The sequence below is a fragment of the Halichoerus grypus genome, chromosome X (genome assembly GCF_964656455.1).
Source record: "Halichoerus grypus chromosome X, mHalGry1.hap1.1, whole genome shotgun sequence".
NCBI lineage: Eukaryota > Metazoa > Chordata > Mammalia > Carnivora > Phocidae > Halichoerus > Halichoerus grypus.
In genome coordinates this window covers 51,372,277-51,390,229 of record NC_135727.1, presented here as the reverse complement: position 1 = coordinate 51,390,229, position 17,953 = coordinate 51,372,277, and the positions used below count along the sequence as shown (strand labels likewise).

The following is a 17,953-nucleotide window of genomic DNA, read 5'->3' as shown; positions in this document are numbered from 1 at the left end:
TTAATTTGCATTTAATTCTTTTTTGTCATTTTATTTATTCACAATGATAAATGTACTCTTTAAGCCCATCACCTGTTTCCCCCATTCCTCCACCCACCTCCCTTCTGGTAACCATCAGTTTGTTGCCTAGAGTTAAGAGTCTGTCCCTTGATTTTTCTCTTTCTCTCTTTTTTTTCCTCTTTGATCAATTGTTTTCTTTCTTAAATTCTGCATATAAGTGAGATCATATAATAGTTGTCTTTCTCTGACTTATTTCACTTAGCATGATACTCTTGAGTCATCCATGTTCTTACAAATGGCAAGATTTCATTCTTTTCTATGGCTGAATAATATTGCATTGTTTGTGTGTGTGTGTGTGTGTGTATGTGTGTGGTATACATACACATACATACCACATCTTCTTTATCCATCCATTCATCTATCAATGTACACTTGGACTCCTTACATAGTTTAGCTATTGTAATTAATGCTGCAATAAACATAGGGGTGCATATATCCCTTTGAATTAGTGTTTTGTATTTTTTGGGTAAATACCCAGTAGTACGATTCCTGGACCTTAGAGTAGTTCTATTTTTAATTTTTTTGAGGAACCTTCATGCTGTTTTCCATAGTGGCTGCACCATTTTGCATTCCCACCAGCAGTGCAGGAGGGTTCCCCATTCCCCACATCCTCACCAACACTTGTTGTTTCCTGTGTTTTTGATTTTAGCCATTCTAACATGTGTGAGGTGATATCAATATCAGGTTGATATCTGGACAGATTGATAGGTACCACCCTCAGAATTTCTGATTTAGTCGATTTGGTGTATAGCCCCAAAATTTGAATTTCTAACAAGTTCTCAGATGATGCTAGTACTGCTTTTCAGGGACCATGGTTTGACAACCAGTGAAGCAGTTATGCCCATCCATTCTCCATACTCATTTTCAATTCTTAGTTCTTGCATTGCCTGATCTCTTCAGGCCTAATTATGCTGACCTAATTTGTAATAAATAATTATAATAACTTTTGTCACTAGCTTCACCATTTTCCAGCTGCTACATGTGTTACCCCCTCTAACTATTATCTAGTTATCATCCACAGTCAGTATTCTGAATAAATTACCTTACACGTTGCTTCCTCTCTCTGGCTATCCATTGTTTTTAATTTTGCACCCCAGTACTATACTGAATCTGTGCTTGAAAGTCACCAACGTTTTCTCTAATCATCAATTCAGTCCTGATTATCTTTGGCCTCTCTCAAGCATTTATTCATTCAACAAACATTTGCTGAACAAAATTGATATAGTCCTGATTTTTTTTTTTTAAAGGATTTGCTTTTATTTAATTTTTTTATGTATTTATTTATTTGACAGAGAGAGCGAGCACAAGCAGGGGGAACAGCAGGCAGAGGGAGAGGGAGAAACAGGCTCCTCACAGAGCAGGGAGCCCGATGTGAGGCTCGATCCCAGGACCCTGGGATCATGACCTGAGCTGATGGCAGACACTTAACCGACTGAGCCATCCTGGCACCCCAGTCCTGATTTTTTATAAAGATTTTATTTATTTATTTGAGAGAGAGTACACAAATGGGGGGAGGGCCAAAAGGAGAGAGGGGAGCAGACTCCTTGCTGAGCAGGGAACCTGATGCCGGGCTCAATCTCAGGACTCTGGGAGCATGACCTTAGCCAAAGGCAGGTGCTTAACCAACTGAGCCACTCAGGCACCCTGATACAGTCCTGATTGTGAAATGAAACCTGTAGCCACCAGTGCCAAAACAGAGGCTCCACAGAATCCTCAGGTCAGGAGACGCTGTGTGAACAGGGGTTTGGGCTGGTCTTCCGGGGCAGGGGGCCCACCAGGGTGGGACTGAGGCACGCGTGACTGGTGAAGACAGTTCCACTGGAGTGCAGAATGGGGCGGCGAGGCTTGGGGTAAGCAAGTTAGGTAGCAAGTGTTGGTGCTATGCTGGTTCTCAGAAGTGGCTCTGTACTTACGCTGTGGGGAAGGGAGGGAAATGGCACCAACCAGCCTGTTCCTTTGTTCCTGGAGTGGTCTCTCCATGAATGCTGCCTCTCTGAGACATACTCTGAGATAAGCAAATAACCTCCACACCATGATCCCAGGCACTCTTCAGATCGCTATTTCCCTGCCGTATGTCCATGAGTTGTTTGCCTGCCTTCTCTCCAAAAGCAGCTCAGTTCCCTTTGGTCTCTATCCCAGCCAAGCCCACTGACCTTTAAAACTCCAGGCTTTAAGTCCTGCTGGTTGCCAGAAGTCATGAAATTCAGCACCTTACTTTCCAATCCAATTGCTATGAGGTTTTGTTTTCCCCATGTGCTCCCCTGTGTGTTAGTCTGTCTCTGAACCTTCTCTAGGACCATGGCTCCCTCCCCACCACAGTGACCATGATCTGTTTCTCTCCCAAGCTGAGTCTGTGCACCTCCTACCTCCTTCAGCGTGGGCTCTTCTTTACCTTTAGCTGTGGAGTTTGTTCTGCCAGTCTTCAAGTCAATTTCTGAGGTATTTAGGATGATTTGCTAGTTATCTTGTGTATTATTGTGATGAGGTGACTCTAGCATCCTTCTATTCTGCTGCTGTCTTCCTAGTTTCAATAAATATTTAAATTGAACACACACACACACACACACACACACAATAATGATGACTATAAAGCACTTATCAAAGTCCCTGGCCTATAGGCACATGACAGATGGGTAAAAAATATTGGTTCCTTTTCCCCTTAAATGATGATACTACCACCTGATGAAGGAAGAACATCTAAGGTCATGAAGAACTGAAGCAAATGGGTAGAAATCTTCACCCATTCATACATTCAACAAATACGTATTAAGTACCTATTATGTGCCAGCCATTGTTCTAGATGGTGGGTATGTAAATGTGAACAAAGCAGATCAACAAATCCCTGTACTAGGGTAGCTGACATTGAAGTGGGGAGAGATAAGAAAGAGTAAATAAATAGAGATCTGTGCTATGGAAAATAAAGTATATTTGAGATCTGTGCTATGGAAAATAAAAATGGGAGGAAGTAAGAGGTGTTGTGAGAATGGATTGCAATTTTAGAATGAGAAAGTGACTTTTAAGTATAGATCTTGAAAGAAGGGAAGGAGCTAGCCATGTTGATGAGTAAAATTGAAACCTTCCAATCAGATAGAAAACATCAGCAATGGCTCTGAGTAAGACACATGCCTGGTGAATTCAGGGAGCTAGGAAGCAAGCATGGTTGAGGGGAGTGGCAAGGAATAATAGCTAGAGACACAATCATGGTGGTAGTGGGGCCAGATCACTGAGGGACTTTCAGGTTATGGTAATAACTTACTCTTTGGGAAGAAGAGAAGCTAAAGTAGGCTCTCATCACTTTTAATCTGTTTAATGATCATTGTCATGATAATATGGTATCTTACTCAATTCTGCAACTCTGTGATCATAAGTTCTTATCTAATGCCTATTTTATGGATGAAAAACCTGAGGCTTAGAGTGTTTAAGTAACTTGCCCAAGGTCACACAACTAGTGAATCGTAGAATCAAGGTTCAAACCCATTTCTGTCTGAATCCAAAGTCTGTACTCAGTAACTATTCTGATTAGAAATTTGAACTTTATTATATAAGTTGTAAAGAGGCACTGGATATGTTGAAAGAAGAGAGTGACATGGTCATATGCAGTTTTAAGAAGCATATGTGGGTTGAATCATATACAATAAAATGAAGTAGATAAAATGGAATGCCATTCTACCTTCTCATAGATTATCTCCACATAGTTACCACTTATGTTTAAAAAATGAGCTATCACCTCCTTCCTAAAGCCAGCTCATTTGAGAGTCATTACTTTCTTTGTTACCAACATGATACACCCATTCTTTTAATAACCAGATTTTAAAACTTTTGATTTTTCCCTTTGCCTCATTCCAAATATTTTTTCAGTGACTTAATCCTATTTATCTTTGCAATATGTCTTAAATTTGTTTTCTTTGCCTTTTTTATATATATCCTAGTTGTCCAATTAATTTTGCAACTCTTTGAGATTTGCCACCATACTCTCCTATGTCATCTCTTTTCTGTATAATTTTGTGTTTTTTTCCTAAGTTCTGACCTCCCTGAGGCTTTGAAGGTACATGCGTCATTTATCTCTGATCCTTATTGTTCAGCACAGTCCCTACCCACAGTGGAGTACTGAATGTACTTCTACATTCATATTTGCTTTGCTCCTAACCTGCCTCCCCTTAGAAGCATATGTTGCTTCATTTCATGAGCAACACAATATAATTTTATTCTGGCATTCAGTCCCGCCTAACTCTCAACAAATATGGTGTCTTGGAAATGTCTGGGCTTTGTAGTCAACTTTCTGTATATGTATGGGTATGTACACACACATACATACACACACACGAATAGAGTTCAATTTAGAAGTATTACTCTTAAAGTCCATGCAAGTGAGAACTTATGTGGAGAAAAATCTTAATTCAGAAACATTTATTGCCTACCTAGTATGTTTTAGCATTCTCCTAAGTACTGTAGATGAAAAATATTTGGAAAACAGGGTCTCTAACCTTGAAAAAAAAAAACTCATATTGCCTAGAAAAACTACTGGTGGCTCAGTCAATTAAGTGTCTGCCTTTGGCTTAGGTCATGATCTCAGGGTCCTGGGATCGAGCCCCCACATTGGGCTCCCTGCTCAGCTGGGAACCTGCTTCTCCCTCTTTCTCTTCCTCTGAGTCCTGCCACTTGTGCCCTCTCTCTCTCACTCTCTCAAATAAATAAATAAATAAAATCTTAAAAAAAAACTACTGTGCTATAATGTTTATAGTGAAGGAACATGGCTTAAAAAAGACATTAATTATTACTAAGAAAAGTCTTCAGATAGGAGATGATAGTTGAGTGGTCTTGAAATATTAGTAGGTATTCACATGGCAGATAGAACAAAAAGGGGAAGATGGAGGGGGAGTCGAGAGAGAGAACAAGATGTGCAAAGGCACGATGGCATGACATTACATGGAATGTTCATGCATTTGTAATCAGACCAAAGAGTTGGGCATACATCAGAAAGCATCAGGGGACACGTTAGAAAAGTAGGCAAGGGCCAGCTCACAAAGGGCTGTATATGCAAAACCAAGAAGTTTGTATGCTTTTCTAGTAGATGCAGGGAGACTTTGTAATGGAAACTTTGAGTGGATTCTTATTATCTTTTCAGAATTAAACATTTGAAAACTAAGATCTGTGTGGAGAGGTTAAATTTACTAAAATTGTTTGGTTTAAAGAACAGGACACATGAGAAGGGAGCTTTCCCTCTTTGAAGTGTGGTTATACAGAGGATAGTGACCAGTTATTTTCAGTTCCCACTGAGGATGGAGCAAGAAGAAATAGGCTTAAATCTCAGCAGAGGGGAAAATTACCTACAGAAGGGGTCCTTCAAAAAAAGATTGAGTGTGACTGACGTAGATGATTAAAATGTTGTTTCAGGCTCTCTGGCTGTGTGCTGGCTTCTGTGTGCTCAGAACCACCTAATTTCAAAGACAGGGCAAAACTAGATTTTCAGGCTTGAATGAAAGTATTTGAAAAAAATATATTTTACATGGCAATTAGTTATTCAGATATTTTGCTATCTGCCTAAGTTATAATGTTGGAAATGTATTGGAAATGTCAAATGTAAATATTATCTTTCATAATACAGCCTTCATATTTATTAGAAAAATAAACTATCAGAACTTGCTGTAGATATAGGTGTTGTTCTGTTAAAGGTATTTTATATTCATGTACCATTTCAGAAATTTATTAAAGAATAGGTAGATACAATTAGTATAAATTCAGTTATTAATCTTTATGTGTAACATTTTTTGGGCAGATGATTATAATTAAAATCACTCTATGGTTTATTAAATGATGGTGCTTTATCAGTGAATATAGTGGATTGCTCTATCTTATTTTTATTGTTATCATTAGTTGATAATAGCTTATTAAAATATTATAAAACATTTTTAGCTCTTTCAAATATTTCCAATTTCTGGAACTGCTGTTTGTGTTTTTATTATGTGGAAATACATGCAAGACATAAGAATGTAGGGTATTTTTTTCATCCTTTTGTATCTTACAAAGAGAAGTCGTGTATCTATCTCATACCTCTGCCTAACTGTGGCTGGTGAGAGGGAGACACGGAAAGCATAGGCAGGGTTGCCAAAAGGCACTTGCCTCCTGATGGAAGCAAACCTTGAAATGTTGACAGTATAGCCACTACTGAGACTTAGGCAATCTGGACAAGTATTAATGGAATATTTGATGTTAATATAAAATTCACATAATTTCAAGTTAACCAGATATCAAATGGAAATCAATTTTATTTCTTAATAAAATAACTCAAACACTTTGGAAGTGGTTTTACACATACTCAGATTACTTTTGTATTACCCCAAGAGATGTATATATCCAACTAGTATACTTGGAAGAGCAAATTATTGGATAAATGCCATTAACCTTTAGAATTGATAAAGGTGAATGTTCTTAGTTGCCTTCTGTGTTGACATTGAACAACACAACAGGTCCTGAGAGAGAGACAGTGCCTAATGTGTGAATGGTGTAGATGCAGTAAGAAAGGCTGAAGACATGGTAATTCAAACTAAATATAATTAGTCAAAAATTATTTCCCCCTGTATTTTAATAGTATATATTTATTTTAAAATGATTGGTCTAAGGGTCATATATAGAGAGAAAAATTAAAAAGACCACTTATTTGTCACAATTATTCCCTGCCAGTTTGTAACCTTAAAATAGACTCTCTGTGTGAAGTTATTTAAAAAATAAATATTGCAATACAGATTTAACAGTTTGTCTCCCATACTGACTAAGATATTCCTCAGCTTGACAAAAGAGGCACTTGTCCATGTTTGCCCATGCGTTGAAAGAAGTATTTCAGTTGTTTTTTTTTTTTTTTTAAAGCATACCCATGCTCTGTCTGTAACTCTCTGATTTTAACAAAGATACCAGGATATTTATTTAGCTGAAATGTTATGCTTCATTTATCTATTTGGAATGTAACCATTGACTCTACTAAATTTCTTAACAGGAATTAAATTAATGGACCTGATTCTGAATAAATATTTATCAATTAAAGACTGTTTCTAAAAGTAAGCATTCATAAGTATGCATGCCAAAAGCTGATTTTTAAATCACCCATAAATTTGACATATGAGCATAATGCTGTTTTTCTATTTTTGTGTTTTCCTTTCCAGTATTGGCCATGTGCATGTAAAATATTTAAAATATATATATTTTTACAATTTGGTGTCCTGAAAAATTAGGTAGGGTTTTGTTGTTGTTATTAGTGGTGGTCGTGGTGTGTGTATGTCTGTATAGTCTCTACAGAGTTTATAAAATACAGTTTAATTCCCTTTCCTTCAGGAAGATGTACCTTCAATTTTTCCTAAACATCTAATGTTTTTAGGATTTAGGAATTCAGGTAATTTGTAAGAAAAAAAGAAAACATGAATTTTCTTATAAATTGTAATATCCAGCATACTCTGAAAATGTTGCACTTTGTAAACATGTAACCCTATAATCCCAGGTAAAGACATCTCTTTAGGAACGTGAACCTCCCATTGATTCCTCTAGAGCAACAGGCCTTACTTAACACAAATTGCCCTTGAGGTGTTGTTGCTGTTTGTTCTTATAGCTTGTCCTTAAATTGTGTCATTTTTTTTTTAAGATTTTATTTATTTATTTGACAGAGACAGAGATAGCGAGAGCAGGAACACAAGCAGCGGGAGTGGGAGAGGGAGAGCAGGCTTCCCGCCGAGGAGGGAGCCCGATGTGGGACTCGATCCCAGGACCCTGGGATCATGACCTGAGCCGAAGGCAGATGCTTAACAACTGAGCCACCCAGACATCCCTAGTTTTTTATATATTTTACATACTAACCCTTTATCAGATATGTCATTTGCAATCATCGTCTCCCATGCAGTAAGATTTCCTCAGGACTCTCTCAAATGCCGGGATTTTATTCTCTCATACTACAATCTCAAAGTGTTGGGAGAGGATAGGAAGATGGGAAGGGGTGTTACAATGTTATTTCAAGATTTCTCTCCAACTCTCTTACTGAACAAACAAAACAACCTGACCCTCAACTGCACCATCTTCCTTCATTCTAGTCATTCTTCTTCATTCATGGATAACCTCTTTTTTTTTTTTTTAAAGATTTTTTAATTTATTTTTTGACAGAGAGAGAGACAGCAAGAGAGGGAACACAAGCAGGGGGAGTGGGAGAGGGAGAAGCAGGCTTCCTGCGGAGCAGGGAGCCCGATGTGGGGCTCAATCCCAGGACCCTGGGATCATGACCTGAGCCAAAGGCAGAAGCTTAACGACTGAGCCACCCAGGCACCCAAAATTTTAACCTTGTAGTACTTGAAAGTATTAGGCAGATCAGCAAGATAATGCAAAATTTTAAATATTTCACCTACGTGGGATAAAGTAATCCCAGAAATTCTAAAAGAAATCACTGTGACCTTGTGACCACCTGAACTGTCAACATCATGGCTCCTGTGGTTGTTTGTATTGAGCCTTAAGACTGTATTTCCTTTAAGTTCTCCATATCCTGGGGACATAAATAATTGTTAAAAAGCTATAGTACAAAACAGATTCAGTATGGGTCTGATTGATTAAATGTGATTTTTTTTCCTTTGCCACTAAAACAGTAGGTATTAAATATTCTGTTAATTACCTAAGTACCTTTCAAAGCCTTTTCATAAACCTGTCTGGGAGGAATTTATTCTAAACAGAGTAATCCTTAAAGCTAAAAACCCCAAATCAGTATGCATATCAATGGGCAAACCCATCGTCTAAGGATTATAGAATTAAAACACCCAATACAATGAGAAAACTTGGAACTTTATTCCTTATTTATCCTTTGTTTGTAGGTAAATCCTTGATTTCTTTTGCAGCTTAGTCTAATATGAATGTTATATTAAAGAAAACAGATTTTCATCATAGATTTTTTTTTGTCCTATACTTTAAAGATTTTTATCATTCTAACTATAGCATCTCTTTTCTAAAAGTATCTCTGAAAAGGAAATACCATACATAAGCAGAAAAAAAATTGTCATCACAGTTGTGTGGTCAGATTCTGTTTGTAAATCAGCATAAGAACTTTTCAGCTTTTCTTATTGATGGCCCATACAAGGAGGGTAAAATGTATTTTTTTACATTAATTTGCATCAATAATGGCTACAAATAAATATAACCTCACAAGCAAATATAGTTTCCAAGAATATATTTTGGTGATAAAAAAAGAACAAATGCTGATAACATAAGGACACATTAACTTTGACTGTAATTATCAATACTTAAATTCATGCTCTATTCTCAGAGGATAGTTCATTTTGCCATAATTAGATATTTTTAAATTTATATATTAAAATTTAAACTTTTGCTGGTTTTGGTCATCTTTTGCATTTTATTTTTTTTAATTTTTTTTTCATTATTTCCTTCATTTTGTTTTTATTATAGCATGTTTGCTTAATTTACAGCAAGCAGAAAATAAGCTGGGTCTTGTTTTGATCCAAACATTGATGTTTTAAAGGTTGTACACAATATTTGTTAAAAAGAACATATAAAAGTACCTTTTTAGAAGCTTCTATAAGAAAGAAAATACAAAGTTTAACCCCACAACTTTCCTCTTTGCTAGAACTGCAAACTACTGCTACAGTTTTAAATAGACTTTTTGTTGTTTAAACTATACATCCAGGAAAATCTAAAAAATTAAAGAAACGTGCATATAAATGATTGCATAGCAGAACATGAACATTAACTGCAAACAGTAAAGAAATGAAAGTTAGAAATACTATCAAATATACAAAGGTTCTAGAATCAATCCTTTAAACACATTCCACAAACAGTATTTAAAAACCATCTTTTGTTCTTTACAGGCAAGGCCTACTAAAACCAAAATTGAAAAAAAGTAATCCTCTAAAAGGAATCGTTTCCCCACAATATTTCTTACTTATACCTGCAAGCAAGCAATCTAAAAATTTTAAAGATGCTAGCTTTTATTCTGAAATGAGATTGGACGTTTCCCTTTTATTGCTCCCCCCAAACGATCTCTCAGAGAAATGCTAGAAATTATAAATGGTTAGGGTCTTGTTTTCTTTTTTAGTCAGGTACTGCCAGGTACTATACATTGATAATCAAACTCAGAGATGTGACTCTTAATTAATCTTTTTCCAAAATATTTTAAATTTCATGGCACCACAGAATCACCTAGAATGGGAGTGTTCTCTTTCAACTTGCCTCACATGAAATAAGCTGAGGTGTGAAGAACAAGCCTCCTTCATAAAGTGGTAGGCAAATTTTGATACAAATGCACAGACTGAGTGTTACAAGCATCAAAATTCAGTTCTTTTACACTATACATATGCATAAACAAAATCTACTTGAAACAATTTACTTGCTGCTTTTTAACAGCAGTAAGAAAACTAAGCAATATGACCAACAGTGCTCCTTAAAGTTGAGAGTAACTACATGAGAGCATTTTTTTTCCCCTTAAAATTATTTCTGCCATCATTGACCTCAAATTTTAAGGTGAGTTCTTCTGATGTTTATATGTTCCAAATCTTCAAAGAAACCAGAAAAAAGCAGTGAAGGCTCCATGTTTCAGTCAAAAACTCAATCTTTCCCCAAATCCTACTTAACCCAGTTGGCATCATTCCCCAAGACAGTGGGGTTAACAAAAGAACTATTCCACACTCTGTTATAAATTAACTATTATCACGGGCCTAGACATCTTAACAAGACAAAAAGGTCCACCCTGAACCTAAATGTGTCTGATCAGTCAGTGTTGTACTGTGGCTACAACTTCACTTTTGTATCATTCTATCTTATTAGCAAGCTACATTTCTAGTTAACAGTTCTACCAAATATGGATATGAAAGTTTATTTTTAATAAGACAATGTTGCAAATTATGGTCAACCAACATCTTTTCACCAATACTTTAAGCATCAAAAATGAGAATCTTTACAAAAATATACAGAGACACCACAAATTGGTAGCTGCCCCTAACATTAAACAAACTGGACTCTTAAGAGTGGCTTCTCAACAGCATATCATTTTAATTATAACCATTTGCCTGGTACGGGGAAAACTGACAAGTGTTTTTTAAGCATCATTGCAACATTGTATTCCTGATAATTTAAGTAAACCAAACTATGAGTAAATGAATGATACATGACTAAAAATATCAAGGTTTATACTATCAGTGGCCACTGGACTTAGGACTAGTCCAAGACCTTGATCTAGATTTTGACCTAGACCTAGATTGTGATCTTGACTGAGATTTGGATCTAGGTGGTTCTTTTTTCCTTGATTCCTTTTCATATCTTGAGCCAGACTTATAATGTGTTTTGGAATCTGTTTTAGAGGTGCCTCTAGTTTTGGTGTGAGATGCAGACCTAGAAGGTGATTTAGCCTTCATTTCTTTCTTGGGCTGGGACTTGGACCGTGATCTTGAATTGGATTTAGATCTTGAAAAAGATCGATTTCGGTGTTTGAATCTATCATTGTCGGAATGGCTTCTGCTACACCGTGGTCTTCCAGCCGGTCTACTGTTTCTAGGACTATAAGATCTTCTATAGTTGTAATCAAAGGACCGGCTTCTTGATCTTCTTTCATAACTCCGGCTTCTAGAACGTCTGTATCTGTCATAATCATCATAGCGTGAAGAGCTGTATACATTCCTCCCTTCCTTGGCTTTCATTTGATTTGGAGTCTTCCGATCCCCCTGTGCAAACTGTATTTCAATTTGGCGTCCACAAATCCATTTTCTGTCCAAATTATGTAAAGCGTCTTCGGCATCACGGACATCCTCAAATTGAACATAAGCAAATCCTCTTGGACGGCGCGTGTAGAAATCAAGTGGAACATACACATCAACTATAGGACTATAACGACCAAATTCTCTTCGTAAATCTTCGGACCTGGTGTCATTGGCCACGTTCCTTACCAACAGAGACATGTTGAGGGGGGTGCAGGTAGCGGGACACGACGGCGACGTGAGTCTCAGCAGGCGTACTAACGGGCTCAGTAAACCGTCTGCGGATCCGGCGGCGGATCCTCAGACCCATCTTTTGCATTTTAAAATAATGGTGTTCCTTTTAAAATCTAGAGCATTGTTGCTAGACCCCATTAGAAAGCTACCCCTAACTTTAAAAAAAAATTTTTTTGTTAAATATTTTATCTGTTACTTATTTTAGAGAGCAAGGGAGAGAGCATGAGCAGGGGGAGGGGCAGAGGGAAAGGGAGAGAATCTCAAGTGGACTCCACACAGCACAGAGCCTATCGCGGGGCTCCATCTCATGATTCTGAGACCATGACCTGAGCCAAAACCAAGAGTCAGACACTTAACCAGCTGAGCCACCGAGGCACCCCTAACTTTTTAAAAAAATTTAAATTAGTTATAATAAATTGAGTTCATCCATTTATTTCACTTGTTTAAGAATAAAGTCTATATTTACATTACCCAAAATATACTAAAAATACTGTTATTTCATTCCAGATCAGAGATACTAAGTCAGCAGATCAAAAAACAACCCTCTTGCATTTTATTGCTGAAATTTGTGAGGAAAAATACCGGGATATCCTGAAATTTCCTGAAGAGCTGGAACATGTAGAAAGTGCAAGCAAAGGTAATTGATTAGTAACTATTTTGAGACTATTATATTTTAAGTGGTAAGATTAAATAAACATTAATTTAATTTTTCTGTTTACTGATATTTGAAAAGCAGGAAGATCGTTTCCATTAGCTTATATTTGATAGTGTAGCACATTTAATGACCTATTTTTTACTTACTTTATCTTTTAACATTGCTAGGTTATTGACGCTTTCACATCTCTGATCTGATAGTATGTTCATTCATTCATTTCATAAATACTTAAATATATATTGTTTACAAGGGAAGTATACCATGGGCTTTGATGATATCAAAATGATTGTGAGTTCTTGCTTACAAATTTTCTTTTTTTTTTTTTTTAAAGATTTTTTATTTATTTATTTGATAGAGATAGACACAGAGAGAGAGGAAACACAAGCAGGGGGAGTGGCAGAGGGAGAAGCAGGCTTCCCGCTGAGCAGGGAGCCCGATGCGGGGCTCGATCCCAGGACCCTGGGATCATGACCTGGGCCGAAGGCAGACGCTTAACGACTGAGCCACCCAGGCGCCCCTAAATTTTCTAAATGTTCTATTATTCCACATTAGTTACATGTTAGTAAATATGACTGTAGTCACAAACGTGTGTTGTTAAATCGAAGAGCCAAGATATAGAAGTTCTGTAGAAAAGCAATTGCCAGAGAGCTGCTGCTATACTTATAGTGAGTATAATTTTACATCATATCTTAAAGGTTTTTTTTTTTAATAAAGAAAATAATAGTACTATGGAGACATACTCCATCTCCTATTGTTATTCTGGTCCTGGAACCACAAAATGAGACACACTGGATTAAATTAAAGAAATACATTGAGGGTTTGATTGATAATACCAGACCAGCGGAGATGACCATTGAACAATATTATTTTTTTTAAAGATTTTATTTATTTATTTGGGGGAGAGGGGCAGAGGGAGAGGGAGAGAGAGAGAGAGTCTTAAGCAGACTCCACACTGAGTCCAGAGTCCAACGCAGGGCTAAGATCATGACCTGAGATGAAACCAAGAGTCAGAAGCTTAACCGACTGAGCTACCCAGGTGCCCTCACCACTGAACAATATTATACAAACAGTATTCTGGGTTTTATAGACATGCAGTTTCTTCCCTTTAATGAACACTAACAGGTTTATAAGGCTTGTAAGAAACTTGGAAAAGGTATATGCTTTTGAGTCCTTACTGAAAGTCCTTAGAGTTATAGAGAAATGGAAAATTTGTAATTGGAAACATGAGAAATGTCACAAATAAAGACAATTATTAGATCATTTCAGTGCTATCACTACTTTTTAATTGCCCTTTAGTGGATTTTTTTTCTAAGTTTTATTTGTTTAATACGTAGATTCAATTTCAGAAAGATTTTGAGAGTTCTATCAAGAATATGTTTAAATAAAATGATCTGTCAATTTTTGATGATTTTTAATTCCTAATTTTTAAATTTTCAATTCTTACATTGAGGATACTTTACATGAATATATCCGATAAACATTTTTAGTCAAAATAATCTGGAACAACTGTAATGAAATGTAGAATGAAGCTTACATCAGCTTTGAATTTTAAGTCTAAATACTAGCTTATCTATATTTCCATATTATATATCTATGTCTATATAATTTCATACACACTCTTAGCCACTATTGCTATTGATGAAGTCAGCTTATAGTGGACAGCCTTCTGAGTTAGATATTATAAAGTTCTATTCCTAGCTATATAACTTCTTGGTTCTATAACCTTGAGCTAGTAATTTAAACTTCCAAGTTTTTGTTTCCTCATCTGTAAAATGGGAATGATAGTAACAAGATCACATGAGTTGACATGTTTAAAGCATTCAATAAAAGGCTTGGCACATAGTAAGTATGTAGCTGTTGCTATACCACTATCTGTATAGTAGTAGTAGTCATAATATTGATATACTACTATGAATATTGTAGTTGCTGCTATTGTCTTGTTAGAAGGGGATAATCAAAAGGGTGCCTATGGTTCCTATAATCTCAGCTAGCTATGTATTATATCCAGTTCTATTTGTTTCCTGTGTCTGGGCTTTTGGTAAATACTTTCATATTTTTATTTTACACTATCACCAACTTCTTTCTCCCTATCTATGTCAAGAGCAAAATCTCTCAGTTACATTTTGATTATTTCTGCTTTTCTGTATTCTTCTTGCAAGTGTTTTCAAAAGACTGTTGCCAGAAATCATCTTACTGTCTCACTGTTAGGGCCACAGCAATACCCACTCTCAAGTTATTTTGTCTAGTTCTTTTTGTTTCCCTATGAAATTCAGTCTCAACTCAAATTCTTAAGCGCATTCCACCTGCTTGCATCCCTCTTTCATTTCCTCCTAGGTCTCATTTCAGTGTGCTGAGACATATATTCTCTTGAGCCGTTTTATTCCTTTCTGATAGTCCTGTCTCTGTATGATTTCATGCTGCATCCCATGCCTAGAAATCTCACCAGCCTTGTCCTCTAAGACAACTGACTATCACTTGTAAAATCCCTGTTCAGAATCCATTTTTTAAAAATGTTTTGCTACTAGAGCCCTAGGAAGAAATACTCTGGAATTTAGTCTACAGGGGAAAAAAACAAAACAGGGTGAAAGGTCAAGCCAGTTACCTCTTACTTATAGTTAAATACTTTTCCTTGATATTTGAGTCTAACTTGTCTTATTAGCGTAATATACAGTTCAGTCTTGTTTGAATCACATTCTGTCACCCTTAGTACTGTACATAGCATGTATATAGTCAACCAGCAAAAATACATATAAGTCAATACTATATAATCAATTTTATTTGATGATGGACTGTCTTGATGTGAAATGTTCACCTTCAAAAATACAAAAAGTACCTTTCTTTTCAAACTAGAGGGATATTGATAAGATGAAACTAATTAAGTTAATGATTGAATTATAGAAGTTCATATTTTTTTGAGATTTATTCATTTATTTGAGAGAGAGAGAGTGAAAGAGAGAGCGGGGGAAGGGGCAGAGGGAGAGAGAATCTCAAGCTGATTCCACGCTGAATGTGGAGCTTGACACAAGGCTTGATCTCATGACCCTGAGATCATGACATGAGCTGAAATCAAGAGTCAGGTGCTTAACCGACTGAGCGACCCAGGTGCCCCTATAACTTATACTTAGAGAACAATTGTATGACTATTCATAGCTTTTTTCTATGTTTTTGGATTTTTGGAACCCAAGTATCAATTTTGATAACATAGAGATCTTTTCTTCTGGTATAGCAATTAAATTTATTTCAGTTGAGTAGTAGAGTTATAGGCCTCTAACTGACAAAAACATGCCTTAAAGTGAAAGGAAAACTGAAGGTAGGAAATATGTGTGATCTGTGGAAAAATTTATTTTATAATCATGTTTATTCTTTAGCTAAGCTTCTAAAATTGTGTGTATCTTTGAATATGCAAAACTATGGTAAAACTTAGCCTATCTTCTTAGAGCTCTGTTAACTCAAAGATATTGGGGGAAAACATCATTTTCACATTAAAACATATATATTATGAAACAGAATTCAAAATCCACATGAATTTTTAAAAATAAAACAGATGGCTTCAAAGAAATTTCACACTTGCAATAGATTCCTAAGGGTGTGTGTTCAATCTTCTCTTCCATTTGGAGTACTTGGGTGAGAAAAGTTCATGAAGCATTGCCTAAAGAATGATACAATGGTTTTGTTTTGGTTTGGTTTCACTTATTTATCTATTTAGGTTTTACCAGGAGCAGGGAGGCAAGCAGGCAGGGTAAGGGAGTAGTAGAGTACCTAACTTTCTTCTAAATAGACATTCTCATATCCCTTATGAAGTTCAGCATCAAACACTACAGTGTAATTTTATTACAAGTGAAATTAATAAAATAATATTGCTCTGGTCATTTTATTTTAGATTAAATTAAAAATCTGCAGGTCCTCTCATTTACATTTGACATACCAATGAGCCTTTAGAGAGAAAAAAAAATGGTTGCTATAGAAACTCTGATGCCTTTAAAATATTTAAAATACTTTTTTTAAAAGATTTTATTTTTTCATTTGAGAGCGAGAGTGACAGAGAGCACAGGCGTGGGGAAGGGGAGAGGGAGAGGCAGACTCCCTGCTGAGCAGGGAGCCTGATGCGGGGCTCGATCCCAGGACCCTGGGATCATGACCTGAACCGAAGGAAGACTCTTAACTGACTAAGCCACCCACGTACCCCTAGAATACTTTTGATAAACCAAATTACCTCTCCCCTGATGATTAGTTTTAAAGATTGTGTGTGTGTTTATTTTGTGTGCATAATTATATATATAATAGATATATAGATATAGTATAAAGCATTGCTGGTTTACTAGACATATTTTATAAATTTCTTTATTGTTTTCCCTACCACTGTGGCTATCACTTTAACTTTGAGCTTTACAGATTTTTATAGTTTGATTTAAAACCTCTATTGTTTTATAGGTTGGCTGCAGGGATTAAACCAAAAGAGTTAGTAAAGTTTATTTAAAACTATTCCACTCAACAGGGAAAAATTATATTAATGTATTTGAAAGCACTATTAATCCTAAGGTTTCACATAAATATGAAATGGGTTTCACTTCAGTTAAATTAGTGCCATCCTACAAAATAAAAGCAGTCAAGTTTCCTATAAAAAGTGTTAATTTCTTATGAATTAAATCAATTATAAATTTTCATGACCAACAATACCTTTTGATATCTGCCATCTTTCCATGTCATATTAGTAACTCTGATTAGCTATTTATCTACTCTGACTTCTTTATAAAAAGTTCAGACTAGAAGAAATGTTGTAGGGAAAATAAAAAAGGGGCACCGGGGTGGCTCAGTCAGTTGGGCATCTGCCTTGGGCTCGGGTCATGATCCTAGGGTCCTGGGATTGAGCCCCACATTGGGCTCCCTGCTAAGTGGGGAGCCTGCTTCTCCCTCTGCCTCTGCTGCTCCCCCTGCTTGTGCTCTCTCTCTCTCTCTCTGTCAAATGAATAAATAAAATCTTTAACAAAGAAAAATCATTTAAAAAAAAAGAAAGGAAAAGAAAAATCTAAAATAATAGCAGAGTAAAAAAGTTGGGGGAACAACAACAAGAAAAAGCCAAAATATTTTCCAAAATTCCAGAGCTGGCAGAAGCTTTAGACATCATCTCATCCCTGCTAAAAGGGACCCAAGATAGCAATTAGTCCAAATTCATTATTTTATAGTTCAAGAAACTGAGGCCCAGAATGATGAAGGAATTGTCCATGATCACACAACTAGTTTGGAGAATCGATGAAGGTTTGCAGATTTTGGAGTTACT

At 36.2% G+C, this 17,953-nt stretch overlaps 1 protein-coding gene and 1 pseudogene across 3 annotated transcripts in view; one reads left to right on the top strand and one right to left on the bottom strand.

Moving 5' to 3' along the window:
* Window positions 1–17,953, top strand: part of LOC118553187 (protein diaphanous homolog 2) — a 951,294-nt gene that overhangs the window by 521,229 nt on the left and 412,112 nt on the right. For all 3 annotated transcript variants that reach the window (XM_078064453.1, XM_078064454.1, XM_078064452.1), the window contains one exon: window positions 12,528–12,657. In XM_078064453.1, the coding sequence (XP_077920579.1) occupies window positions 12,528–12,657 (130 nt within the window). The remainder of the gene's footprint in view (window positions 1–12,527; window positions 12,658–17,953) is intronic.
* On the bottom strand, window positions 11,058–12,096 carry LOC118519400 (serine/arginine-rich splicing factor 10 pseudogene; annotated as a pseudogene).